Raw genomic sequence first — 27,890 nt, forward strand, 5'->3', positions numbered from 1 at the left:
TTCCTGCACATCTCGTAGGCAGGACACATTTTAGGTCGAAGGTTTTGTGGGTGAGTTGCTGTCCTTATCCCTCCACTGGGAGTCCTGCCTGGATACAGAAAGTGGCCACTTTTAGGCTTCATATCCCCCACTGGGAGGAGTTTCAGCAAAAGTGACCCACATAGCCACCCTGAGACCTCCCCTATCCCAGGTCTTTGGCATGTCCTAGAAATGACCCTCCCACACACACACACACACACACACACACACACTGCTGATTTCATTCTCTCTCCCCTATTCCCCCTATACTTGATCCTCCTCCTGCCCTACTCCCCTCCCCTTTCCAACCCAGTTCCCTTCACCCATCCATCTACAATATTTATTTTATTTCCCTTTCTGAGAAAAATTCTACCATCCTCATTTGGGCACTCCTTGGTATTTCACTTCTTTGGGCATGTAGATTGTAACTTGGTACACTTTATAACTAATATCAACTTATAAGTGAGTGCATACCATGCATGTTCTTTTGGGTCTGGGTTACCTCCCTCAGGATGCTATATTCTAGTTCCGTTCATTTGCCTACAAAATTCATGATGCCCTTTTTAATAACTGAGTAGTATTCCATCATGTAAATGAACCACATTATCTTTATCCATTCTTCAGTTGAGGGATATCCAGGTTCTCCTGGATTCTATAAGAAAGCAGGCTGAGAAAGCCATGGGGAGCAAGCCAGTAAGCGGCATTCCTCCATGGCCTCTTCATCAGCTCCTGCCTCCGGGTTTCTGCCCTGTTTGAGTTCCTGGCCCAAGCTCCTTCCGTGATGAACAGTGATGTGAAAGTATAAGCCTAGTAAACCCTTTCCTTTCCAACATGGCTTTTGGTCATGATGTTAGATCACAGCAATAGTAACCCTAACTAAGTAAAGACAGGGTGGAGACCGATATAATTTAGAATGAGAAATGGAAAACTCTGTGCCTACTAGTATGTGGAAAGCAGAGGGAGGCTTAATGATAAGCGATCAGGAGGCTGATAGCTAACTAATATAGTAATGTGGCAGAAGATCCAGACATTTTATACCAAGAATCATAGAAAGAATCAGCTTCTGTATTGTCTTCCTGAATATGTGCTAGAGTGAGACAAGACAACAAGCCATTCACTAAAGACCCATACATTCAGCCCCATCAATGAAGGGCATATGCCTTTATGGTGCAAAAGCCTGAAATAGCACCTCTGATTAAACAGCACCTGAGAATAACTATCAAGAAGCTAAATTTTAAACTAAAATCAAATGTATCTTTTTATTCTGTGTGGCTTTTCAAGGCCATGCCTTCTTAGACATGACCTGTAAGCTACTTGTCCTTTGCTGAGTGTGGGGCTGAGCTGTATAACCTCCTAATACTCTGAGATGTACTCAGTGGTAAAAGGTAAACATCTAGTTGGCTGAGGAGACATAAACATATTCTTTAACCAACTAGTGGCTTTTGCTTATTATGAGTGACAGATAGGTTAAGTTAGGGTAAAAACAAAAGAGAAAATTTTCAACAATGATGTCAAGTGCTACATTATGCATAGAAAGTACAACCATTCTGAAAATCATTTGGCGGTTCCTCAGAAAATTGGACATAGTTCTACTGGAAGATCCAGCAATGCCACTCCTGGGCATATACCCAGAAGATGCTCCAACTTGTAATAAGGACACATGCTCCACTATGTTCATAGCAGCCCTATTTATAATAGCCAGAAGCTGGAAAGAACCCAGATGTCCCTCAACAGAGGAATGGATACAGAAAATGTGGTACATTTATACAATAGAATACTACCCAGCTATTAAAAACAATAAATTTATGAAATTCTTAGACAAATGGATTGATCTGGAGGATATCATCCTGTGTGAGGTAACCCAATCACAAAAGAACACACATGATATGCACTCATTAATAAGTGGATATTAGCCCAGAAACTCAGAATACCCAAGTTATAATTTGCAAAACACATGAAACTCAAGAAAAAGGAAGACCAAAGTGTGAATACTTTATTCCTTCTTAGAATGGGGAACAAAATACCCATGGAAGGATTTATAGAGACAAAGTTCAGAGCTGAGACAGAAGGACCATCCAGAGACTGCCCCACCCAGGGATCCATCCCATAAACAACCACCAAACCCAGACACTATGGCAGATGCCAACAAGATTTTGCTGACAGGACCCTGATATAGCTGTCTCCTGTGAGGCTATGCTAGTGCCTGGCAAATACAGGGATGCTCACAGTTATCTATTGGATGGAGCACAGGGTCCTCAATGAAGGAGCTAGAGAAAATACCCAAGGAGCAGAAGGGGTCTGCAATCCCTATAGGAGGAGCAACAATATGAACTAACTAACCAATACCCCCAGAGCTCCCTGGAACTAAACCACCAATCAAAGAAAATACATGGTGGGTCTCGTGTCTCTAGCTGCATTTGTAACAGAGGATGGCCTAGTTGGCCATCAATGAGAGGAGAGGCCCTTGGTCTTGGGAAGATTCTGTGCCCCAGTATAGGGGAATGCCAGGACCAGGAAGCAGGAGTGGGTGGGTTGGGGGGGGGGAGGAAAGGGAATTTTCAGAGAGGAAACTAGGAAAGGGAATAACATTTGAAATGTAAATGAAGAAAATATCTAATAAAAATACATATAAAAATAGATTTCACTAACTAAACAAGAGAAAAATTGACTAATAATATTGACTACTCCTGATCAATCTACAGATCTCTAAATGTGACAAATGGTAAATAATTCAGGCTTTCAAAGAAGACTAAACACTTAAAAGCAGTATAGATATTTTCAAAGAAGTAAATGAAAAGTTGGGGATATAGTTCTTTAGTGCTATACTTGCTCCGGATACACAAAGACCTAAGTTGAAACTCCAACACTAAAAGAAAAAAATCTCAGCTGAATAAAGCCAAGCATGCAAAATTAAATGAAGGCATGGTAATCTACCTTATTGTGATAGTTAATCCTGATCATCAACTAGATAAAATTGAGAAACACCTAGGAGATTAGTAAGGCATACCTCTAAGTATATCTGAGGACACGGCCAGAGACAAATAGATCATGAAAGCACTGACCTAGTAAATGGTGTAATACACTGTTGGAGCTGTACAGTGATAGTGCGCGTCTTTAATTCCAGCACTCTGGAGACAGAGGCAAGTGGATTTCTGTGAGTTCAAGGCCAGCCTGGTTTACAGAGAGAGTTCCAGGTCAGCCAGGGCTGTACAGAGAAACCTTCTGTCTTATAACAAGCAAACAAAAACAAAAGAAAGAAAGGAAAACTGTAAATGGACAATTTTAAGAATAACAATTGAGATGGGGTCTGTAGCTACATTGTGGTGCACATACTTAATATGCTCATGGCTCTGAGTCCCCAGTTCCCACACAAGATAATTAAATACAGAGTGCAGTATGTTATTTCAAAAAGTGGTTAAAGAACAAGTGCAGAAATACAAACGTAAAAGTCCTGAACTATACAATAAACCAGGCCACCAGTTAGTTATCTATAGAATACCCTACCCAGCACTATCAAAGTCTACATTTTTATGTGTACATGGAACATTGTGTATCACAGACAATATATTAGGTGGCAGAACAAGACATGATGAATGTAAAAAAAAACAGGCTTGAGTTATTCAAAGTGTGGTCTGTGGCAACTGCAAACTAGGGGTAATTCATAAAAGGAAATCTGAAAAAAAAGGGGGCACAACTGTATGAAAATTGAACTTCAAGGTCCTACATAATGAGTCAGATGAGAAACCACAAAGGAAATTAGAAAATAGAGATGAATAAGAACAAAATGGCAACATGGTAACTTATTAGGCACATCTAAAATAATGCTGATAAATATATACCTGTAAGCGCTTTTCATATAAAAGAAGAGAATCATCATACCAATAACCTAATTTTGCATATTAAACTAGAAAAAAAGCCAAAATTGGAGCTTTACACATTGCTAGTCCCTGCTGTTTGGGAAGTTGAGGAAGGATTGCTGCCTGAGCCTGGTAGTTAAGGGGGTAGTTAAAGGGCATCCAAAGCAATGGGAATGCAGTTACCTGACATGTAGTGCATGAGGTCTTGAATCTCCCTAGCACTGCAAACTGAGTGAACCCAAAGAATCAGAAAGCAGGGAACTGCTAAATCTGGATCATCTATAAATGAAATAAGAATACCAAAATAGTAAAGTTAAATAATACGCACTTTGTTAAGTTTTATTTACTGGATATATTAATTATACATAAGGGGCCTCATTGTCATTTTCAAACATGTATTTGGATCATACCCCTAATACTGTCTCTTGTGATCCCCCTTCCCTGACTTAGAAAAAAAACTGGAATTAAGAATGATAAAGAAACACTACTTACTGGCTTTGGAAAAATTAAGTATGAAGAATAATATGGCAACAAAATAAGTGATAGACAAAATTGGCAATTAGTAGAAAGTCACAAATTACTAAAGTTAACTCTAGAAGAAATGGAAAATCTGAGCAAATATATAACAAGGACTCAAATAACTAATTAAACTCTACAAATAATTTAATATTGTAATTCCTAGTTTCATTATTCCCCTACAAATGATATAATTTCATTCTTTGAGGCTGAATCATACTGTGCTGTATAAATAGTACATTTTATTTACTCGTCCACTGATGGGTACCTAAACTGACTCTACAACTTGATTTGTGAGCATTGTTGCTGTGAATATGAACATGCACATTCTATCCTCTCCTTTGTTATGCAGATGTTTTGAATTTGATGCAATCCTAATGTCTATATTTCCTCTTTCACTGAGCTATTGGCATCCTATTCAGAAAATTGTTACCTGTGCCAACATCTTGAAGTGTTTCTCCTGTTTTCCACTTATAGTTGGAAGTTTCAGTTTTATGTTAAGTGTTAGGGTTTGGTTTTGATATACATAGAATAAAAGAGTTGGCACAGTTTCAGTCTTCTACATGGGATCATCTAATTGTCTAACTACCATTTGTTAAAATGATTCTAGCTTATGGTGTATGTTTTTGTCACCTTTGCCAAGAATCATACTGCTGACAATATGGGTATACACATGTATGGTCCTCTCTTTACGTTCCATTACTATACATGCCTGTTTTGTGCCAACACCATGATGTTTGTTGTCTCCATGGCTCTGTAGTATAATTTGAAATTGGGTGTTATGATAACTTTGGATGTGCTTTTTTTTCTATTTGGGGTCTTTTCTGCTTCTATATGATTTTGAGGATTATTTTTCTAGTTCTGTGAAAAAGAAAGGTGTTGGTATTTTAATGGGGGATTATATTGAATCTATAGGTGAATTTCATTAGTATGTAGGTTTAGCAATATTAACTCATCTTATGCATGAACATAGGAGGACCCTTTCATAGTTTGTCATCTTTCTTTGAGGTATTATAATTATTATTGTAGAATCCTTTCATCTATTCCACTGGTTCTCAACTTGTGGGTCATGACCTCTTTTGGGATCAAATGACCCTTTCACAGAAGTCACCTATCAGAAATCCTGCATTTCAAATATTTACATTGCAATTTATAATAGTATCAAAATTACAGTTAAAAACTACCAATGAAATAATTTTTTGGTTGGGGGTCACCACAACATGAGGAACCATATTAAAGGGCCGCAGCATTAGGAAGGTTAAGAACCACTGATCTAGTTAGATTTACGATGTGGTTTTGGTGTTGGCAAACAACAAACATCATGGTGTTGGCACAAAACAAGCATGCATAGTAATGGAACGTAAAGAGAGGACCATGCATGTGTATACCCAAATTGTCAGCAATATGATTCTGTGGTTTTGTTCTGTTTTGTTTTTGAGGTTAATTTATTTTTATGATTTTTTTTCTCAGCAAGTTTTTTTTTTATCGGTGTGTAGGCTATTGCTTTTTAAAAAATTTTTGTATCCTGTCATTCCCTAGGATCTTTTAAATATGAGATCACACCCATGAAAACACAGATAGCTTGATTTTTCTTTCCCTATTTATAGTTCTTTTGTTTTTGTCTTATTACTCTAAGATTTCCAGAAGTTTGTTGAAGAATATTGATAATAGCAGATACTACTTCACTCAGTCAGAATAATTATAATTAAAAAGACCATAGCAAAAATTTTAAATGTTGAAAAAGCATAGGAAGTATAGCTACTTTTGAGACTACTTTGTGATTTTCTTATTTTAAATTAAATGGTTTTTTAAAAACAAACAAACAAACAAACAAAAACACAGCTTGGCCTACAGTAAGAAATGCTTTAACAGTGAGATACATCTCCATCAAGTTTGCCATTTTCTTTTTCCTTAAGATTTTTTTTTAATTTTGTTTTGTGTGTGTATATGTGTGTGTGTGTATCTGTCTGTCTGTCTGTATATTTATGAGTATGTGCCATGTATGTGCAGATGCCTGTGGAGGCCAGAAGAGGGCATCATTTCCTGGAGCTGGAGTTTCAGGTAGTTCTAACCTACCTAATGTGGGGGTTAGGAACTGAACTTGTTATCCTCTGGAAGAGCCGCAAACACCTTACCCACAGAGCCATCTCTTCAGCCCCAAATTTATTATTTTCTTAAAAGATTAAATATGTATGTATCAGATGACTCATTCATTTCACTCCTAGCTATCGCTCCAAGAGCACTGAAAAGATATGCCCACAGAAAGACTTGAATATTAATGGAAGTATTAATCATAATAGCCAAAAAGCTCAAAGAACCTAATTATCTATCAACTGGTAAGTGGATAAACGTACTGAGGTATGTCCATCAATGAAAAATTATGTAGCAATTAAGTCAAACTACTGCTTACAGGCCAGATCATGAATCAACCTTAAAATCTTTATGCTTAGGGCTGGTCAATTGTAGAGTGCATGCATATGAGGACCTGAGTTCAACCCCCAGCACTTCAAATAATTATTATGCTAAATGTTCATGAAAAAAGTCAAAGAGATATTAAGAAGATGGAAACTTCGTGGAATGGAAGTCTTACTATTATAAAGATGTCATCTCCTCAATCCATAGTTTTCATGCATTGTTTATTAGATTCAGTGAACTTATTCTAAGACTTATATCAAAAGGTAAAGTTGAATGGATGTGTTGGCACAGTCCCTCCTTCCTAGCTACACAACAAAAGTAGAAGGATCCCTGTGGCTGTTCAAGGCTAGCCTGAACACATAGTCCAACCCTATCTTGGAAAAAAGATTACTAACCCCTTAATAACTAAAGCATTCTTGAAAAAAGGAGGGAAATACAAAGGGAAGGCTTATTATAAGTGTCTAAGACACAGAGGTATTTGCTAAGGATTATTTTGTGGGACAAAGAACTCAAGAATATATGTTCACACTGATATTCTATTGATATTGACAAAGAAGAAGTTCACTAGACTGAAGTTTTTTCAACAATTAGTGCTGGAGCAATTAGATAACTTTGTAGTCAGAAAAAAAATGAACTGTGACTTAAAGCCCCATGAGCTCAAAATTATCTTACTACAGAAAGAAAGGAGAGCAGGGCACATCTGGGATCTGGTGCTAAGTAAAGAGTTCTTAGATTTGCATCAAAAAATGATTTGGAAGAAAAAATATGGACTTTATCAGAATTAAAAGTCTTATCCCTTGAAAGGCCACTTAAGTTTTTGTGGTGTTTTGGTCTGTAGAAATAAGGATGGCCATACCTCTTTATACTTTTCTGTTTTGCAATGTTAGATCAAACCTCCTCCTTCCCAAGTACTCTACCACTTGGTCTCAGCCTTTTACAGTTTTCTGACTCAGAATGAACATGAAAGTTTGAAATCAGAACAAATTTGATAATGTTAAATAAAATTAAAAGTAGAAGTGGTAGGAAAAACTTCCCATTATTAAATCATATGTTAAATTTAAGTCAATATGGCATTGGCTTGACACAAATAAACACAAAATTAATAGGCTAGTGACAAGTGTTTTTATGTTTAAAAATTTAGTATCTAATAAGAGTTTTACCAAGTAAAAAGAACCTTTTCACATATAAGCTGTACCAGCCCAATTCTAGAGATGAGAAAACTAAATCTTCTAAAGGTTAAGGCAGTTGCCTAGAGTCACAAAGTATTAGAACCTCAATGCCAAGGAAGTCAGCCTCCAAAGTATGTAATCTTTGCCACTATATTCTATAAAAATAACAGTTCTATCAGTGTGTCTACGATATCACAGGCTTTTACTATATATAAGTAAATAATAGCTTACTAAAATTATAATAGAATATACAATAGTTACATGATTATGTATAATTATGTAATAGAAAAAATGCTATCTTATCACTGAAAATGGAAAGTTTTCATGATATGGGTTTTTGTTATTTTTATATTTATGTATTTTTATTTTATGTGTATGGGTATTTTGCCTGCACATGTCTGTTCACCTTGTGCATGCAGTACTCATGCAGACCAAAAGAGGGCATTGAATCCTCTGAAACTGATATTGCAGGCAGTCGTTAGACATCATGTGAGTGCTGGGAACCAAACCCAAGTCCTCCACAAGAACAACAAGCCATCTTTACCATTGGATCAGCTCTTCAGCCCCCATGATTTAGTTTTGACAGAGATAACCCTCAGTGGAATAATATAGTTTACAAAATAGTGTATGATTAACAACCTAAATATTAGTAGATTTAATCATAATTATTATTTCTTCTATCCTTGCACCCCATTGACTTATTAGGCCCTACACTGCGTCTCATAACTTATTCAACATCCCTTGAATAGCATATGCTGCAGTGAGTTACTCAGCAAATATTTATTGAGCACCTACTGTGCTATACTTTATAGTAAGAATTCAGATTAACACTGGAGTATAAATCAAGCCAAGCAAAAACCTCTAATCCCTAATAAAGTAAGTTAATTCCTCCTCCATAAAGCTGTCTTTGATTCTCTAGATACATTTAGTGAGGCACTCAGAACAACCTGCATGATCATGCCCTGCGAATTGTATTAGACTTTCAAGAGTTTGCCTCTCTCTCACAGTTGACTCCCTTAGGTCATTTTTCTTTTATAATATTCAAGATGTATGTAATTCAAATAATTCTGCTTTGGAAGCTCTGTTTTGGTTAAGTGTTGTTGTTTTTTCATTTGTTTTAGCATGACCTGATTGATAATCTCCCAATAAATATTTGCCAATACCCACTCTATACCAAGGTTCATGATAAAGGAGAAATAATAAACAAAGATCATCAAGAACACACAAGGTCCTAGACCTCCTGGTAATTCACATAGACACTTGAATATATTTTCGTTGTGGATAATTAGTAAAACATTTAAACTTTATTCTTTTACTCACACAGTTTGTAATTTTCAATGTCTTTTACTTATACTTTTCATGTACTACCTTGATGACAACATTTTTGATGTGTTTTCTTCACATTTGCCAAGAAATAAAGATAAAAGGCTTTGAAATAAAAGCTTAAGTAAAGCTAAATCAAGAAACTATAAAAAGTAGTCTTCAAGGCAAAAAAGTATTGGTAAAAAGAACACTTTGGGAAAGATACAAACTATGAATTATGTGCTAAATAACATAGTATCAGAAAATATAAACTAGGTAATAAATTATGAATAAATTTCCCAAGTGAACAATGAGCAGAAAAGACAGTACAGAATGTTCTAGGCAAAGAGAAGATTTGTCGGTTACAGAGTTCCTACCTACATATCCTAGATATTTAGAATATAATTGCTAAACAAGTCACAGGATTTGTTAAGTCCTGCCATTCCAGAATCATTGTAAAACTCAAAGGAACTTGAGCTTGAAGAAAAATATTGGTGGTAGGGATGCTTATACTGTTCTCTCCCCAATGGAGGACAGTAGTTCAGAGAGCTTTCTAGATTCCAAGCCAGATTGTGGCTCCGGTAATTAGGCTAGAGTCTCCAGGAATTCATTTCATGTGTTGCTCCAGCCACCCGTTGCTTTAAATGCCAAGTTCCCAAAGTCTAGAACAACTCTAGACTAGATGTTGTTCATTGTCTTATGCACCCTTAAGGAGCTAAGTACATATTTTATACTGATATATTTGTAGTTTTTTTCCCATTTGTCTCTTCATTCACACTATCTATAATAGTAAGACACATTCAGTTCATTGACAGTCAATTCGAATACTCGTGAATAGGTACTTAATTAGATTTCTTATCTTTAAAAATGGTACCATGTCATCCAGCCATCTTCACAAGCCAAAGTTCTTGGGGTCTTGGGTTCTTCCCTTCCCTTCCCTTCCCTGTCCTGTAAAACCTGTGGCCAAGGGTTGGGAGTGACTAACATGCATGTAGTCCTTAATTCCACCCCTAGCACTGTGGGAAAAGAAATTCCTATGACCAAGCCTTGTGGGTTTATGTGCTGGCAGCTCTTAACCTTATCCCCAAACAACATCATCCCCACTTTCAGTGCCTTCATTTAGTCCATTTTGGCCACAGATTCAGTCACCTCAACTAATACATATGTCAGTATCACTCTCCTGCTGATAGTCCTTAAATGTCTTCCTACAATTCAGGGACAAAGATTTACATATAATCTTATTTGAAGACTATGATATAGTGTCCGACTTTATAATTTTCCCCACTATCATTCAGCAATATCAAGCCAGGTGTACCTTGCCATATCATGCCTCCATATTATTCTTCCCTAGAGTAAAATAGGATGTTTTATTCCTACCCTGTATCTTATTAAATTATACAATCCCCTTGAAACTCTGCTCCTGATGAGTTTTTCAGGTGACTTGCCCACTGGACTCTTCTGTGTTCTTATAGAACTCTGTGCATTTTTTTAGCATACCACACTACACTGTCAATGTTGTTCATGTCTATCTCCCCTGCCACTCAGATTTGGAATTACTATAAATTAACTCCGAGTTTGATTCCTGACAAGTTTTTGGAGTTTTTGTGTGTGCATGTTTTTTTGTGTGCATTCTAGGACAGTTCTCTTCTTCTGAGCTACATCTCCAGCCATCATTCTTGTTATTATTTCTGGTAGTGTCTTGCTACAATGCCCAGGCTAGCCTGGAACTCTCTATCCTCCTCTTTTTCTCCTAAATAATAGGATTACAGGTGTGTGCTATAGTGCTTGGCACCACTTTAGGTTCTTGATGTCTGGGATATGAATGATGGGAACTGTTATCAAATAATGATGTTTTTGTTTCTAGATACATGGTTCAGTGGCCTGGTGGCCGAATCCTGCATCGCCATGAACTTGACACCTTCCTTGCACAGGCAGTTTCTACTCAGCTTTATGAACCAGATCAGCTTCAAGAACTCAAGGTGATTTATTCTACCTTCATTTAAATTCCTTTCCCTGCTTTTCTGGTTTTGATTTGATTTGATTTGTGTATTTTGTTGTTTTGTTTTGTATTGTTTTTGAGAGAATCTCAGGCTGGGCCTAAACTCGCTGTGTAAGGAAAGAGGACCTCGAACTCCTAATCCTTTAGCTTCTACTTCCCAAGTTCTGAGATAATAGGTGTATCCCACCACACTCACATTTTCTTGCATAAGCTCATAGGTCTACTTTAAGTCACTTTCTTTTGGAGCTAGGGAAAGAATAATTCTATAGGTAAATGTTTTATTTACCTTAGCCAAATAGATCCTTCTGTTAATAAAACCAAGGGATGCCTGCTATATTCTCCCACTCCCATGATGAATCAGAATACTCAGAAAAGATAGATATTTTACAAGGCTTGTAAACCATGGTAAGATTGGCACTTATAAGATATGTTCCAGGGACCTTAGTGTCCCTACTTGTCTCTGAGTAAATATCTATCTCCTATTAGCTAATTGTATTTATTTATTTATTTATTTATTTATTTATTTATTTATTTATTTATTTATTTAGTGTGTGATTGTAGGTGTGTGTGAATTACAGTATACATGTGGAGGTCAAATGACACCTCAGTTGTTACTTCTCTCCTGCCACCTTGGAAGATCCAGTGATCAAATTCGGGTGATGAGTCTTGTGTACAAGGGCAAAGCTTTACCTGCTGAGCTATATCATCACTGCTTCTGCTCCCAACACATACACTTAATAAAGGGTACTATGTAATATTATCTTTTATTAGCCTGATGTAGTTGCCATCTCTGAGGTTTACTGCCTCCGATCTGCTAACCTAGGCCTATTGCTGTAAGCTTCCATCCTCTGTACAATCTAATCCAGACCTAGAATGTTTTCAGCCTCTGGGACTTGCTGCTGAATAAGCTCACCCTTACTAGCTCTTTCTGAGTTCTGGCTGGTTCAACTCGGGTGTCTGACTCAAAAGTCCTGGTTCAATCTGGCTTTTCTGGGCTTCTCCTGAATGGCTCTGTTTAGCCACCAACTAACTCCAGCAATCTGTTCTAATTTTCTGGCTCCTTCTTATTCTCTGGCTCATTCGGTCTTTACCTGTGTCTAGCTTGTTCTCACTCTGCAGCCTGTCTCTGTACAACTGTCCCAGGAAAACTGCCCTCTCTCCTTCCCTCTCACTGCATTGCTTTCTCCTCTTTTTTTGTGAGAGTTGGGCATATTCTATTCTGTCAAATCTTTCTCTGATTCATCACTTTGCCACTCAATTAGACATCACTTTCAAACTTGGGTGCTTCCTTCTACAAAATAACTTTACCTTCATTGTTTGGGATTAAAGGTGTATGCTAAGGGTGTGTCTTAGTTTGGGTTTTACTGCTGTGAACAGACATCATGACCAAGGCAACTCTTTATAAAGGATAACATTTAATTGGGGCTCCTTTACACGTTCAGAGTTTCTGTCCATTATTATGAAGGCAGAAGCCTCGGAGCTTCCAGGCAGGCATGGTGCAGGAGAAGCTGTGACTTCTACATCTTGTTCTGAAAACAAACAGGAGAAGACTGGCTTCCAGGCAGCTAGAACGAGGGTCTTAAAGCCCACCTCCACAGTGACACACTTCCTCCAACAAGATCACACCTCCTCATAGTACCACTCTCTGGGCCAAACATATTTAAACCACCAGAGGACATGTCTTTATTCCAGCCAGACTAGCCATATTGATGGATCAAAATCCCTCTACAGTAGTAAAAACTGGGAGAAAAAATAGAAAAGCATAAGGAAGAAAATAGATACACCATGAACTGAAAGCAATAGAAGATAGTAGTGGACTATAAGTATAGATTGCCTTGTCCCTCAATCTTGGCATCATTGCCTCCTATCTACATGATACTGTCCAGGTTACTTGGCTTTTTTACCTTCTATGTCATTACTCATTGTATTGTCAAGATAATAAAGTAATGTGCGTAAAACAGAACAGTCTCTTGTACATTTGTATATTTTAAATGTATTCTACTCTATAAATACTAGCCATGCCTTGTGCTGTAAGATCAAGAATCGATAAATGGGACCTCATAAAATTGCAAAGCTTCTGCAAAGCAAAAGACACCGTCAATAAGACAAAAAGGCCACCAACAGATTGGGAAAGGATCTTTACCTATCCCAAATCAGATATGGGACTAATATCCAATATATATAAAGAACTCAAAAAGGTGGACTCCAGAAAATCAAATAACCCCATTAAAAAATGGGGCTCAGAGCTGAACAAAGAATTCTCACCTGAGGAATACCGAATGGCAGAGAAGCACCTGAAAAAATGTTCAACATCCTTAATCATCAGGGAAATGCAAATCAAAACAACACTGAGATTCCACTTCACTCCAGTCAGAATGGCAAAGATCAAAAACTCAGGTGACAGCAGATGCTGGCGAGGATGTGGAGAAAGGGGAACACTCCTCCATTGTTGGTGGGATTGCAAGCTTGTACAACCACTCTGGAAATCAGTCTGGCGGTTCCTCAGAAAATTGGACATAGTACTACCGGAGGATCCCGCAATACCTCTCCTGGGCATATATCCAGAAGATGTCCCAACCGGTAAGAAGAACACATGCTCCACTATGTTCATAGCAGCCTTGTTTATAATAGCCAGAAACTGGAAAGAACCCAGATGCCCCTCAACAGAGGAATGGATACAGAAAATGTGGTACATTTACACAATGGAATACTACTCAGCTATTAAAAAAATGAATTTATGAAATTCCTAGGCAAATGGATGGACCTGGAGGGTATCATCCTGAGTGAAGTAACCCAATTACAAAGGAACTCGCACAATATGTACTCACTGATAAGTGGATATTAGCCCAGAAACTTAGGATACCCAAGATATAAGATACAACTTGCCAAACGCATGAAATTCAAGAAGAACGAAGACCAAAGTGTGGACACTTTACCCTTTCTTAGAAATGGGAACAAAACACCCATAGAAGGAGTTACAGAGACAAAATTTGGAGCTGTGACGAAAGGATGGACCATCTAGCGATTGCCATATGCAGGGATCCATCCCATAATCAGCTTCCAAATGCTGACACCATTGCATACACTAGCAAGATTTCGCTGAAAGGACCCAGATATAGCTCTCTCTTGTGAGACTATGCCGGGGCCTAGCAAACACAGAAGTGGATGATCACAGTCAGCTATTGGATGGGTCACACGGCCCCTAATGGAGGAGCTAGAGAAATTACCCAAGGAGCTAAAGGGAACTGCAACCCTATAGGTGGAACAACAATATGAACTAACCAGTACCCGGGAGCTCTTGTCTTTAGCTGCATATGTATCAAAAGATGGCCTAGTCGGCCATCACTACAAAGAGGCCCATTGGACTTGCAAACTTTATATGCCCCAGTACAGGGGAACGCCAGGGCCAAAAAGGGGGAGTGGGTGGGTAGGGGATTGGGGGGGGTATGGGGGACCTTTGGGATAGCATTGAAAATGTAAACGAGGAAAATACCTAATTAAAAAAAAATACTAGCCATGCAAATGCAAGACACCCCTTTTAGTAGATATGTAACTTTGATGCCTGTATTTATTACTTTTTTCATTGCTATGACAAATTATTTATTTATTCTAGCTCAGTTTGAAGGTGCAATCTGTCATGGCCATAAAGTCATGGTAGTAGGAGCCTGAAGAGTTGGTCACATTGCCTCCACAGTGAGCTTGCTTTCTCCTCTTTACTCTCTCTATTAGCCCAGCCCTAATCCAGTAAGGCTTATAAAGTCAAACCAGATGCAGTAGCAGGCTCCTGAAGCTGAATAGGGAAGGTAGTATAATAGTTTGCAGAATTTATGTGCTGTGACAAAACATTGAGCAATGCCAACTTGGGGCAGGAAAAGTTTTATTTCAGCTCACATTTTATAGTTTATCACTGAGGGGAACCAGAGCAGGAACTGAAGCAGAGGCAATGGAAGAGTGTCGCATACTGGCTTGTTCCTCATAGCTTGCTCACACATCAGTCATTAATCAAGAAAATGCCCTAAGGCTCACCCACAGACCAATCTGATGAAAGCAACTTCTTAATTGACGTTTCTTCTCATATGATTCTAGTATGTGTCAAGTTGATGGGGGGGGGGACCTAACCAGCACAGATAGTTTAGTACTTTGATACAAAAATTGTCAGAAGGAGATGACTTCTAAGAGGGAGAGGACAAGCTAAGCAGGATGATATGTGCTTAAACCTGAGGCAGGAAGGAAAAGAATTTGAGACCAGCCTGTAATATCTGGTGATGTCAAACAAAATAATAAAATGGTCTTGAAGTCGGGCCGCAGCTCAGAAGTAGAGTACCTGGCCAATATCAAAAAGCTTTGGGTCAGTCAGTAACAACAGAAAAATAGAGAGAAAGATTTGCAACATCATAATTTCCAGGACCTATGGGGTAGCTTATTATCTATAACTCTGGTAGTAGGGAATCCAGTTATCTCTTCTGACTTCTGCAGGCACTAGACATGTATCTAAATATTCACACGGATAAAATATTAATGCACATAAAAACAAACAAGTTAAAACTGATGATAGTGGTTATTTAAGGCTGGCATGTCAGATGGCTCAATAGAAAGCTGATATAGTTTCAAGTCCCCTTCTGGGTGTGATTTGGTATGAAGAGCTGGTCTAAGACTCAGAAATCTATTTCCTATCAAAAGAACCATTACATTTGTCCTCTACAAAACAGCAAATGCTCTTAACTGCAGAGACATCTATCCAGCCCCATACTATACGTTTTTTATGTTATCTTTCTTTGATGGTTGGGCGTGCTAATGACCAAATGTCCATGGGGGCTTCAATCAGAAACACCAGAAAAAAAAAGAGAAAAAATTGCAACATCATAATTGAAGTTAGGTCAGCAAAGGAAAAATCCAACAGCCTAAGACAAGTGTAATTTGCTACGTTTCCTAGGCTAAGCTTAAACTCCCAGGCTCAGATGGTCCTGTCACCTCAGCCTTTTGAGTAGTTGGGACTGTAGCTGTACTTGGCAGAAGAGAGCTTGTTTGTTTGATTGGGTGGCTGGTTGATTTTCTATAAGATATATTGTCTTGGCCCAGGCTGGCCTTGAACTCACAGCAGAACTCCTGCCTTAGCCTCCTCAGTTCATGCACTGTCACCTTGCTAGAACTGATTCCTCAAAGGAAACTTTCTGAGTTGACAAGTGTAAACATTTTCGGAGTTCTTGATATATATTACTTAGTTGCAGTAGATATGCCTCAGCATTTGTAAGACTTTCCATTTATCTCATTGCACTGTCACCAGTATTGAATATTCTTTTGGTTTTCACTTTTTGAAAGTTTCAAATTTGATGAGCAAAATGTGTATCCTCTAAATCATCTCAGGGAAAGGTGGACATATAAATGACTTTTGCACTCAAGTGACTGTTGAAAAGCAGTATGTATGGCAGCTCATGACTGTAATCCCAGTACTCAGGAAGCTGAGGCAGGAGGATTACCATGACTGTGAGACAAGCTTAAGTGATAGTGTAAGACCATATTTTTTTTTTAAAAAATGCTATTTTACATTTATTATTTACTTACTTGTGGGTGCAGTGCAGGGAGTGCACTGTGCCGTGAAGTCCATGTGCAGGCCAGAGGACAACTTGCAAGCTGGTTCTCTCCTTCGACCATGTGGATGGCCTAGGGAGTGAACTCAGTGCCCTTACCCACAGAACATCCCACCGGCCCAGCATGTTCTAATTTAATTGGAAGAGTCAACATGACAGGAATAATAATTAATAACTGTTACCAATGACAATCTAGGTTAGGTACCCCTTATCTGAAATGCACAGAATTGACCAGACATATTTCAGATTTGAGATTTTCTTCAGACTTTTTTAATATTTGTGTATACACAATGAGGTATCTTGAGATAGGACCTAAACCTAACTATGACTTCATTTATGTTTCATAGGTACCTTATAAACATTGCCTAAAGATAATTTTACACAATATTTTAGGGAATCTGCATTTTAACTGCAACCAAACATATGAGGCCACAGACTTTAGGTTGTTTTAGGCATAAAGTTTTTCATTTCTTTCTTTCTTTTCCTTGTAGTTTCTTAGTATTTTTTCTCTGTGATGGTTTTAGATTGAGAAACTGGATGCTCGAGGGATCCAGCTTGCTGCCCTCTTCATGAGTGGGGTCGACACAGCTCTGTTTGCCAATGATGCATGTGGACAGCCAGTCCCATGGGAGCACTGCTGCCCCTGGATTTACTTTGATGGCAAGCTGTTCCAGAGCAAACTCATTAAAGCAGGCCGAGAGCGAGTATCACTGGTTGAACTCTGTGATGGCCAGGTACCAGTACACACCCTGATCTGGTATGGGAACAAATTTGTAGGCATGGAAGTGGGGCTAGAGCTAAAACATTTGTTCAGTAGGTAACACGAGTGAGACAACGTGTCAGACTTAAGCTAAATGTAATCAACATGGTCTCCAATATCTATAATCTACTATATGTCTATTACAAAAGCATATGTTGGAGAGTTATGTTTTTCCCCATTTAAAGTTTTTATAACTTTTGCCTTACTGAGAGTATTTCTTTTCCATGGAATTGCCACATACATTGTGTCATATGCCCTTCCTGGAACTCTTGGAATGTCATTTCTCCTTATTCACAAATACTGCAAGTCACCTTTCTAAGTGATATTCCTGGGGGTAGGGAGGGGGTTAGAAATAGAAGCAAGTGGTAAGGAAATGATAGAGTAGGTTTTACAGTATAACCTTGGGAAAGGGAACCTTACTCGGTAGTGTGTCTGTTTATTGGGGAGTGAACTGAGGGACTGAAGGGTCAGAAAATCACTCCCATCCTGCCCCCTCTTCTTTATAAATAGCATTGTATTGCAACATGGCCACATTCATTCATTTATATATCTACGACTTTGTTCATGCAAGGATGGCAGAGAAGAGTAGTTGTGGCAGACACAGTGTGGCCCACAAAGTTCCAGAAGTTTACCAACCTCTGGAGCTAGGTATATGCACACAGCCTCATCAGAGCTAAGGGTCTTCAGTCTTGAATGTGAGAGAGGTTCAAAAGCTCTGTAAGTATCTAGGTTTTTTTTTTCTTTTCTCTGCTACCTGATTTTGTTACCTCTCCCTTAAAAGAGAGATCTAACCTATTGTTGGCATGCAGTCAACCCTTTTCTGATGTCCCTATTGTTATATTTGTTTTCCTCATAAGCTGCTGGTCAGAAATAATCTTATGGTATTGTAGGTTTCTTGTGAAGAGTAGGAACTTGAATGCCAAACAGGCTTTCTGAGGCTATAATCTAGAAGCCTTTTGCACTGAGCTCAGTTCCCACAATGGGAAGAGAACTGTGAGAGTGTGCCTAGAGTGCTCAGTACTGTGCGTGGAACATGGGGAAAGTTCAAATCAGTACTAATTCCTGTGCTCATTTGAAGGCTGACCTGGCCAGCAAAGTGGAGAAGATGCGGCAGAGCATCCTTGAAGGCGTCAACATGAATCATCCGCCACCTTCTGCTCTGCTCCCCTCACCTACTTTCGTGCCCCCCATGGTGCCCTCTCTCTACCCTGTTTCTCTGTATTCCAGAGCCATGGGCTCATTTCCACCTCCCCCTCAAGCAAGGAGTCGAGGGTTTGCAGGTCAGTATCTACGAATGTGCTGTCATCTAATGCATCTCATAATCAACACTCCAGCTTACTGCCAGTTGCAGAGTCAACAGTTTCATGTATAGCTTACTTTGAATTCCACATGACAGTATAATAATTTGACATGTGACTATAAATGTTGTATCCTATGGAAGAAAGTCCAGCGAAATCCAAGTCCATTCTCGATAGAAGTGGTTGTTTCACAGTGGTTTGAGTCTCATCATCCAAGCTCACGCAGTCTGGACTGATGGAAAACCAAGAATCACTCATTACTTCCTTATTTTGATAGTTATAATTCATGTGAATTGGAGCATGCTTGATGCTAGTTCATTCACTCCTTATAGGCAGTTGCAGGAAGCTTTTTTAGGAAAAGAATTGAAAGTACATGTCAGTATTGGAAGATGACAGTAGCTTGATGTAGCTACATTTACTCTGGGGGTAGACCTAATGCATTGCCTACCTTCAGCTCTAAAAGCATGGAAAGAGATTTGATCAATGCATTACCTTTTTTTTTTATGAATACACTGTAGCTGTCTTCAGACACACCAGAAGAGGGCATCAGATCCCATTACAGATGGTTGTGAGCCACCATGTGGTTGCTGGTTATTGAACTCAGGACCTCTGGAAGAGCAGTCAGTGCTTTTAACCGCTGAGCCATCTCTCCAGTCCCAGGATTATATCTTAGTAGTGAAAACAAGTACATGGATACATGTATAAATTATGCTGACAGGCAAACTTCTACTTAATAAGGAATAGACAAGCATGATTCAGGCAGCTCAAATCTTGATATACTAAACAACCTGCTTCTGGCGAAACAATTTGTATGTGTACGGTGGTTGGAGGGGGGAATCAATCCTAGGACTTTAAACATTCTAGGCTGCCATTCTAGCTCTATGCATCCACAGCTCTGAAACAGATAAACAATAGGGATATTTTAACATGAACTAGCAAGAGCTTGTCATTAGGTGAGTGTATCTTTGCTGTTGAACATGTATATAGTATGTTTCTCCTCTATTTAAAAATAGTAAAGCTGGGGGGCTGGTGAGATGGCTCAGCGGGTAAGAGCACCCAACTGCTCTTCCGAAGGTCCTAAGTTCAAATCCTAGCAACCACATGGTGGCTCACAACCATCCATGAGGAGATCTGACTCCCTCTTCTGGAGTGTCTGAAGACAGCTACAGTGTACTTACATATAATAAATAAATAAATCTTAAAAAAAAATAATAAAGCTGGAAGTTGAACTTAGACTTTTAGGGTCCCAAAATGCAGCCGTTATATTTAGCTCAAGGGTGGGCTTACATGAGCAGTGTATGAGTCAGCCGCCTGTATAGTCAAGTCGTATAGACCAAGGAGCCAACCATTTAATCCTTTAAGCTGACTTACCTGTTCTCTGATTGTCTGTGTGTTAAAGAAGCTGGGGCTGGGAGGGTGACATGATGAGAAGAATCAGTGGAGATTTAGAGTGGAAAGGAACGCATGGATCTGATCAAAACTCATATGCATGGATGAAAATTTTGAATTGTTTAAAAAAGGAAAAATATATTTGGCGCTAGAAAACTGTTTTCTATCCAAATTCCTATTATGTGGCAGGTATAGAGTTGAAAGAAATCATTCCCTTCCACTCCAGTTATTCAAGTGGATCTAAAGAGAAATCTTAATCCTCTTCCCTGCATTAACTTCCTTTGCTATCACAGTCTGGTCATAGAGAAGTGGGGATAAGAAGAATAGGTAGATTGTGTAGTATCTTTCATTTCACCTCTTGCTCTATCTTGAACTTGCCGTCCACTGCTGCTATTCTTCAATTACCAGGTCTCCATCCAATCCCACCCCAAGGAGGAAAACTGGAAATTGCTGGCATGGTGGTGGGCCAGTGGGCTGGCAGCAGATCTTCCAGAAGTCGAGGATCCTTTGGCATGCAAGTGGTTTCTGTCGGTGGGCCAGGAAAAGGGTATGTACCTGAATGCGTTGGTATGAGCTAGTGTACCGTTAGGAAAATACCCAGCTATTGAAGCCTTCTGTTAAGGTAAGATGTATTAATCAACTTTCGTATTTGAAATAAGCTTTAACTTTAGCTCATCAGATATGTAACAAATGTTCTACTTGATAAAAAGAGTTAGTTTTTGTGGTGAGGACAAAAAGGAACACAGAATAATTCAGTACAACATAGCAATGGTAGAAGTAGACATTTGCAGTGGTAATACTAAAGAGAGTCATCTAAATTAACAAGACAGGATGAGGAGCAGTTAACCAAGTGAAAATGGAATTTGGGATTCTGTTCTCATGGTCGCTTTTCTCCCTCTTGCTAAAGACACGGAAAAGAACAGGCTGGCAGAGGATCCAAAGGTCACAAAAAAGGAAATAAACAAGTAAGTATCTTTCTGGAGATTATCCTGCTGCTTTGACATCTTTTGCCTCTTCTGGCTAAATTACAAGAGATTATGGCACACATGGAAAGCTGAGCTGTCTGGGCGCAGCTTTCATGCCTTTGCTAGCCTTTTGATTTCAGTGCCCACTTCTCTGGTGTGTTGGTCAGTAAGCATTTGTCACCCTGAATTGTTCCCACAGGGCTGCAGAGGCTCTTTTTTTCTGAATGAAAGGTCACACAATAGAAACCAGGTACAATGTCCTGAAGACCTGTGCCTAGTATAGTTGTGCTGCATGCAGCCAGAAGGGAACAGAGTGACACCAACAGCTAGATTGTCTAAAGCCTGTCTGAGCTTTGAGTGCCCAGTTACATCACCAGCTTTCACCTATTTGTGTGTATGTGCAGATGTGAATACATATTTATGTGGTGTTCAGAAGTAGATATCAGTTGTCTTTCTTTGTCACTTTCCACCTTTCCTCCTCTTCTCTCCTCTCTTCTCTCCCTTTCTCTATTTCTTTGAAACAGGATCTCACTATAAAACCCTAGCTGGCCTAGAACTATCTATGTAGACAAGGCTGCCCTCACAGAGATCCACTAGCCTCTGCCTCCCACCTTCTGGTATTAAAGTTGTGTGCCAAGCTGTTATCAGATATCAATCCAAAATCTAGTCTTCTATATACAGCCATACTTCACTCTATCAACAGTAATTCCAACTATTATCCAGGAATAGTGATGCATACCTTTAATCCCAGCACTCAGGAGGCAGAGGCAGGTAGATCTCTGTGAGTTCAGGGCAAGCCTGCTCTATATAGTGAGCTCTAGGAACAGCCAGAGATACATAGTGAGACCCTCTCTTGAAATAAAAATAATAAACAAATCCAACTATTTAATGTTCTTTTTTGTGTTATTTTTAATCATTTTAGTGATGTGAGAGTGAAGAGAAAAATTCACTATTCTAACTAAGAAGCTGAAAGCTTGATGCTTTGGAATAGCTGCTACTCACACAGCCACTTGGATTTGTTTGGAACGGGGGGGGGGAGGGGCGCACTTAAGTGAATAACTACAGATAATGTTTAAAATAGAATTTCGACTCCAAAGGCATGCTCTTAGCTAATGTTGTAATTGTCTCATATTGCTTAGATTCAAGTTCTTTCTTCAACAAGGTACCTGGATAACAAGGCCAGAAGAGACATTTGAACATTTACTATTTCTTACTGTTGTTGTTTCATGAAAGAAGTTTAATTTTTAGTTAAATATTATTAAAATTTCAGCAAATTGCCTGGCTTTGGTGGCCTACACCTTTAATCCCAGCACTTGGGAGACAGAGACAGGTGCATCTTTGTGAGTTTGAGACCAGCCTGGTCTACAGAATGAGTTCCAGGACAACCAGGGATACCTTGTCTCAAAACAAAATAACAATGTTTTAAAGCTATGCGAGTTGTGTCATCATTGTATCTTCATTGCTGCTAGATTGTAGTTCTTAGGACAGTATCAGAAGGCCTGACTTGTAGGCTGTCTGCTATTTCTGAAGACTTTCTCAGGCTACTATGTGAACATGCCTGGAGAAACCCAGACAGTTTGGGATTACCATTTCCATCAAGTATCTCTTGTTTTTGACAGGGCTCTTCAGATGTAATTTCCAAAGCCGTGGAGCTTCATCAGAGTCGGGCCCGCTCACAGGTGAATGGAAACAATGGCACATTGATTGTGGAGGAGAAGAGCGATCCCCTTCCAGCTCCATCCCAGTGCGCCTTATCCAGAGACAGTAATGAGTGTAATAATAGCGATGACCACTGCCTCCCTGTGAAGAATGGAGAGAAGAACCATGTACCAGAGCAAGAGCTGGAAGCTGTGGCCCAACAGAAAGAGGAATGATAAGCTGAAGATGGTTGCACTTGTCAGGGGGAGGAGAAAACAATACTTTTCTGATTCTAGGCCCAAGTTAGAGGAGGATAGAAATCTTTACCCTAGGCCTACCCTAGATTTTCAGGAAATATTTATGTATTGTATCCACCTTTTCGTCCCCATCTTCTCTGGCTCCAGACTTAGAACCTAGGAGGTTTCTGGTTAATGATGACTAAGCTCCAATTCTCAAATATACGGCACCAATATTTTCTTTGTACCTACTGAAGTCCAGTGAGGCAGTAACTGTCAGAAAGAAGATATTATTACATGAGTCCTATGGAAAAGTTCTGGCTTTGGTTTTCTGAGTATTTAATGTGATAGCTCTGAGTATTTAATGTGATAAACTTGTATGAAAAATATGGGATTGAAAGATAAGCTGCCTATGGGTTCCTGGTTTTTGCCTTTAAGGTAATGAAACCTTGGTACCTAATCAGTATCCTCCTTACTCTCTCCCCTAACTCACCTACCCCAGGATTTTGTATACCACCTCTAGCTCTGGCCTGACAATCAGATAGGTAGATGTTTTCAGGGAAGTAGATAGTGTTGGTTTGGGTTATTTTATTTTGTTTTTTTATTTTATACACTTAAAAAAAACTACAATGGCCTTTGTACTGGGAGATTCAAGTGAGTCCGAAAAGTACTGGGCAGATTTTTCCTGCCTCCCAACCAGTGCATTGTTTATAAAATAGAAGCTATGGTGCAGTTCACTCTCTGCTGCCCACACTCTAAAAGGGTGGGAATTAATGTTATGAAACTGAGTACAAAAGGGACTCAAAGACTTTATGTGTGTGTACATGTGTATAGGTGTGTGTGTGGGTGTATATATGAACATGTGTATCTATATGCATACACATACCCTTTATATAAGAGACAGATCTATTTATCTATACATATTTTATATATATAAATGTGTGTATACAGATATATATACACATACATACATACATGGTAAAGTTCCAGAAGATTTACTGAATTTCCCAGAAATGCTTCCACTGCTATGGAATGGTGGGTTTCAAAAGACCATACTTTAAATCTGAAATCCTTACTAAGTCACAGCCTATCACAATTATGAGAAGATGGGCTACTCTAAATCAGACACAGAGTACTTTCCAGAGATTGCCTGTTCAGAACAACAAATACTTCACTTTGAACAGAGCCCTCACATCCCATATGGTGAAAACAGGAGGTTGAGATGGGATTGGGAAAAGTTGCACATTTTTTATGAAGGTCTGGAGATAGAAAAGGGATCGGAGGTAATTTCCATTTGAAAAGGCTTTCAGCCAATTTGGAAGAAATGTCTTTTGGAACTCCAGGATCAAATTCGCTTCTGGCAAGAACTAACTGACACGAATCCAAGGAGGGAAAACTCACATTGGAATGATGGGGTGGGGAGATGTGAGGAAATTTGACAATTTGATTTTACATGCTTAGATTGTTTCATTTATTCATTGACATTTTGACTACAGGATCTTTTCATTTGCTTTGCAAGGAAGATGTCAGAGAACTTGGCCAGGGATTTGAGAGGCATTCTATAAAAGATTCTCAGTCCCTGTGGGGCCAAGATCTGCCCAGGATAAAAAGGCTCTTCCTCCTTGCTGGAGATAATCTTACGAAAACCTTGATTTCCAGTTTCCCTCATTTGGGGCAGCCCAAATACAAGGGATGGAAACAAGACTTGTAACAAACTAGTAGTATATCTTCATTCAAGAATTGAGGCTTCTAGCCATACACATCTCCTTTTGGACTTTGATATTCTTGCCCAAGAAATATAATTTCTTCAAGAATATAACTGACTAGACTCCTAGCAGGGTCCTCTATTTTTGGGGAAAAAAATCCATGCATCTTAACTTACAATAGATCCTTGGTGATTTTTTTCCAGACAACCAGAAGGCTATGTTTGCTGTCTGCCCATTCGTCTCAAGAAACTAAATGTCTTGGGCTGTTTAACCCAAGTCTAACCCAGTTTAAGAAAACTCACAATTTTCAGGGGATAGGAGCCCTGGTATGCTTTGCCCCTTGCCCAGACATTTCTTAAATAAGCCTAATAAAGATGGCAAGAGTATGTTCCATGCCATATATGAGAAGAATAAGAAGAAAAAAGTATACAACACTTCCTCTTTGAAAGAGCTCCCCTGATTTGGTTCCCTTTCTGATCTTGGACCTACTCATCCTTTCACAATACCTTGAAGGTTAGGCCTTTTATATCCAGTAAGGGAACAAATTCATAGAGAATATAGATGGCTTAGAATCACCATCTAAGCCACAGAAGGATGAATCCTTTGGAGCTCTAAAAGTAACCAGAATCACTGAGTGAGTGAATGGTTAGCTACATGGACAGATACTGACTAGGAAGTACTTGGAGTTAAATGTTAGAGTATCTTCAGTTGCTGTTTCTGTGCATTGTAAGTCTATCTGACACAGTCAGATGACAGTATTGTTAACTCTTATGTCCTTCTCACAACAGGAAGATTTCTTTTGTAACTATTCACTGTGAGAGGTAAAGTTGCTGCTTTGACAGAAATGATTCCAGTTTGCCAAAAGACAAGCTTTTCTCCCTTTCACAAGCCTCTGCTTCTCCCTAGCCTGGCCCAGGAGGAAACAACTTTGAATTTTGTTTTGATTGAGCATTTGGGGTTTGGGAAGTTACAAGAACGAACTATAGAGGATTATGTTCCTATGTACCCACCAAAACACACAATTTAAAAGCCAGGTTTGTTACTGATAGATGAATGAACTTTTTCTAATTGGAAGACAAGTTGGGGGCCTTTGCTGTACCTGCTTGAGGTTCTACTTCTGATTCTCACTGGCTGCTCTTGGACAAAGTCATCTTGGAATCCCCAGAAATGACTGCTTTACCGTGTATGGACACAGCAAAAACAAAAACAGAACCCTAAACCGGTTTTGTGCAGCCACTGATTGCTAAGGTCTTGCAGTTCTTCTGTCTGTGTGTCTTTGGGTCAGCCTGTAACTCCTGCCTTTTTAAGTGACTGATCCTGACAGACTTCTATTATTTAAATCATTTTCACTGTACATAGGTAGGACTTCAGGCATATTGAAGCCCCCTAAAATGGCACTTTCTTTGGCTAGGGACATTTGCTTTTTGTCTCCATCTGAATTTTCTGACATTGTTGGCCAAATTACCCTAATACTTACATTACTGAGAGAGAGAGAGAAAAAAAACAGACAAGTATTGGGGGGAGGAGATACAAAAAATGCTTATGTAGGATAGAAAGAATAAGAGTAGCCCTTTGGGTATGATGATTCAGTCCTTTGAAACCTTAGAAGGCCCCTATGGGTATACAATGCCACCCTTTGAGCCTCTAACCACCCCCACCCATTAAAATGACAGTACAAGTAGACCACAGTTTAAAGTAGTTAGTCTAATTCTACTAAAGGCTTAACCATTCTTCTCTTCACTTTCAGATGCATAGTTCCTAAATACTCTTGGGGTTTGGGGGGATACGTTTTCACTCTTCCATTGTGTGTCCCCTCAGTTTTCTCCTTACCATCTCTCTGGCTTCTTTTTTAATGTTCTCTTTCGTATCGATGTAGTCTGCTGGTACAGATAGCTCAGTGCGCCTATTCCCCTTTTATTGCTGATTATCTTCAATATTGTCTGAGGATATTTTGATGTTCTAAGAAAATGTCACTTTTTACAAAAATCATCTTTTCTAAGTTAAAAGCAAACGAAAACATCCCCTCTGCTGGGGTGCCCATTTCAGCTTTTGCCATTGTCCCTGTACTTTTATAGGTGACTTTTTGTCCGTGTGGGTAGTAAATAATGGCTAGTGAATTTTCATGTAAATGAAGCAAGTGAAATATTGCAGATTTTATTAATCTCTCATAACCCTGCCAGATCTGATGAATTCATTTTAATTACTTCCCAGAAGGGATTTTCCTCCTGCATTTTATTTTATTCTATTTTTAGACTAACGTACTAGATTAAAAAAAAAAACAAAAAACAAAAAAAACAACAAAAAAAACTTTAACTGCAAAGAGTCAGTGATTTTTTAGTGCTCCCTGATAAATGATGTTATTGACAAAAGTAAGAAATTCTTTTGTTGTTGTTTTTTTTCCTGTGCTCTTGACAGTGTGTTTAGTGGATGGATAATGCGTATTTCTCTTTGCCACTCCCAGATTCCAAGTTCCCTGCCTTTTGGCCCACCTCACCACAAAAGCTCCATAGTTTATTAATGTAAGTTTGAGTGGATGCTTCTTGGGGGAAAATGCAGGACTTAATGGAAATGTCTCAGAAAGGAATGAGAACGTCTCAGGAGTTCTGTGATGGAATTTGATCTGTTGTTCTGTTAATGCTGATGGAAAGAAACTTACAGCGCTTAATAAAAGTCTATTCTTTTAGTTTAAAAAATGCAAAATGATTTTGAGTGTGTGAAGTTTGATTTCTTCTCCCATCTCTGGTCCCTTTCTACAAATGGAGAATATTATTTTCTCAATATAAAAGCATTACACAGAGATTTAAGAGTCTGTAGAGTGTCAGGACAAGAGCCCCTGTGTGTGAAGCCATATTTGGCTTCCTCACTAACTTCTTTACTTTGATGTCCCAAAAGCACCTTTGACTCAGCATTTTCCAAACTGAACCCATCCCTCCTTCTGAAGTCTGTTTATCTCCAAACTAGAATGTGGGATGTTAACCTAGACTCATGACTTTCCCATATTTTTCTATTTTAATTTGTGACAAAATCTATTGGT

General features: G+C 38.9%; 1 protein-coding gene across 4 annotated transcripts in view; it reads left to right on the plus strand.

The window, feature by feature from the left end:
• Fam120c (family with sequence similarity 120, member C) overlaps window positions 1–27,559 on the plus strand; it is a 131,621-nt gene extending 104,062 nt beyond the window's left edge. For 2 of the 4 annotated variants that reach the window (XR_003953004.1, XM_030251275.1), the window contains exons 12-17: window positions 11,142–11,256; window positions 17,389–17,598; window positions 18,703–18,904; window positions 20,720–20,858; window positions 21,219–21,276; window positions 22,896–27,559. Coding sequence is in view for 3 of the 4 variants with exons in the window: in XM_030251275.1 (XP_030107135.1) it covers window positions 11,142–11,256; window positions 17,389–17,598; window positions 18,703–18,904; window positions 20,720–20,858; window positions 21,219–21,276; window positions 22,896–23,150 (979 nt within the window). In the remaining variant the exon portion in view is untranslated. Of the gene's footprint in view, window positions 1–6,616; window positions 7,791–11,141; window positions 11,257–17,388; window positions 17,599–18,702; window positions 18,905–20,719; window positions 20,859–21,218; window positions 21,277–22,895 lie in introns of those variants that run through there. The other 2 variants (NM_198105.2, XM_011247802.3) reach the window with 2 other exon arrangements.
• The last annotated feature ends 331 nt before the right edge of the window (window positions 27,560–27,890 follow it).

The sequence above is a fragment of the Mus musculus genome, chromosome X, assembly GCF_000001635.26.
Source record: "Mus musculus strain C57BL/6J chromosome X, GRCm38.p6 C57BL/6J".
NCBI lineage: Eukaryota > Metazoa > Chordata > Mammalia > Rodentia > Muridae > Mus > Mus musculus.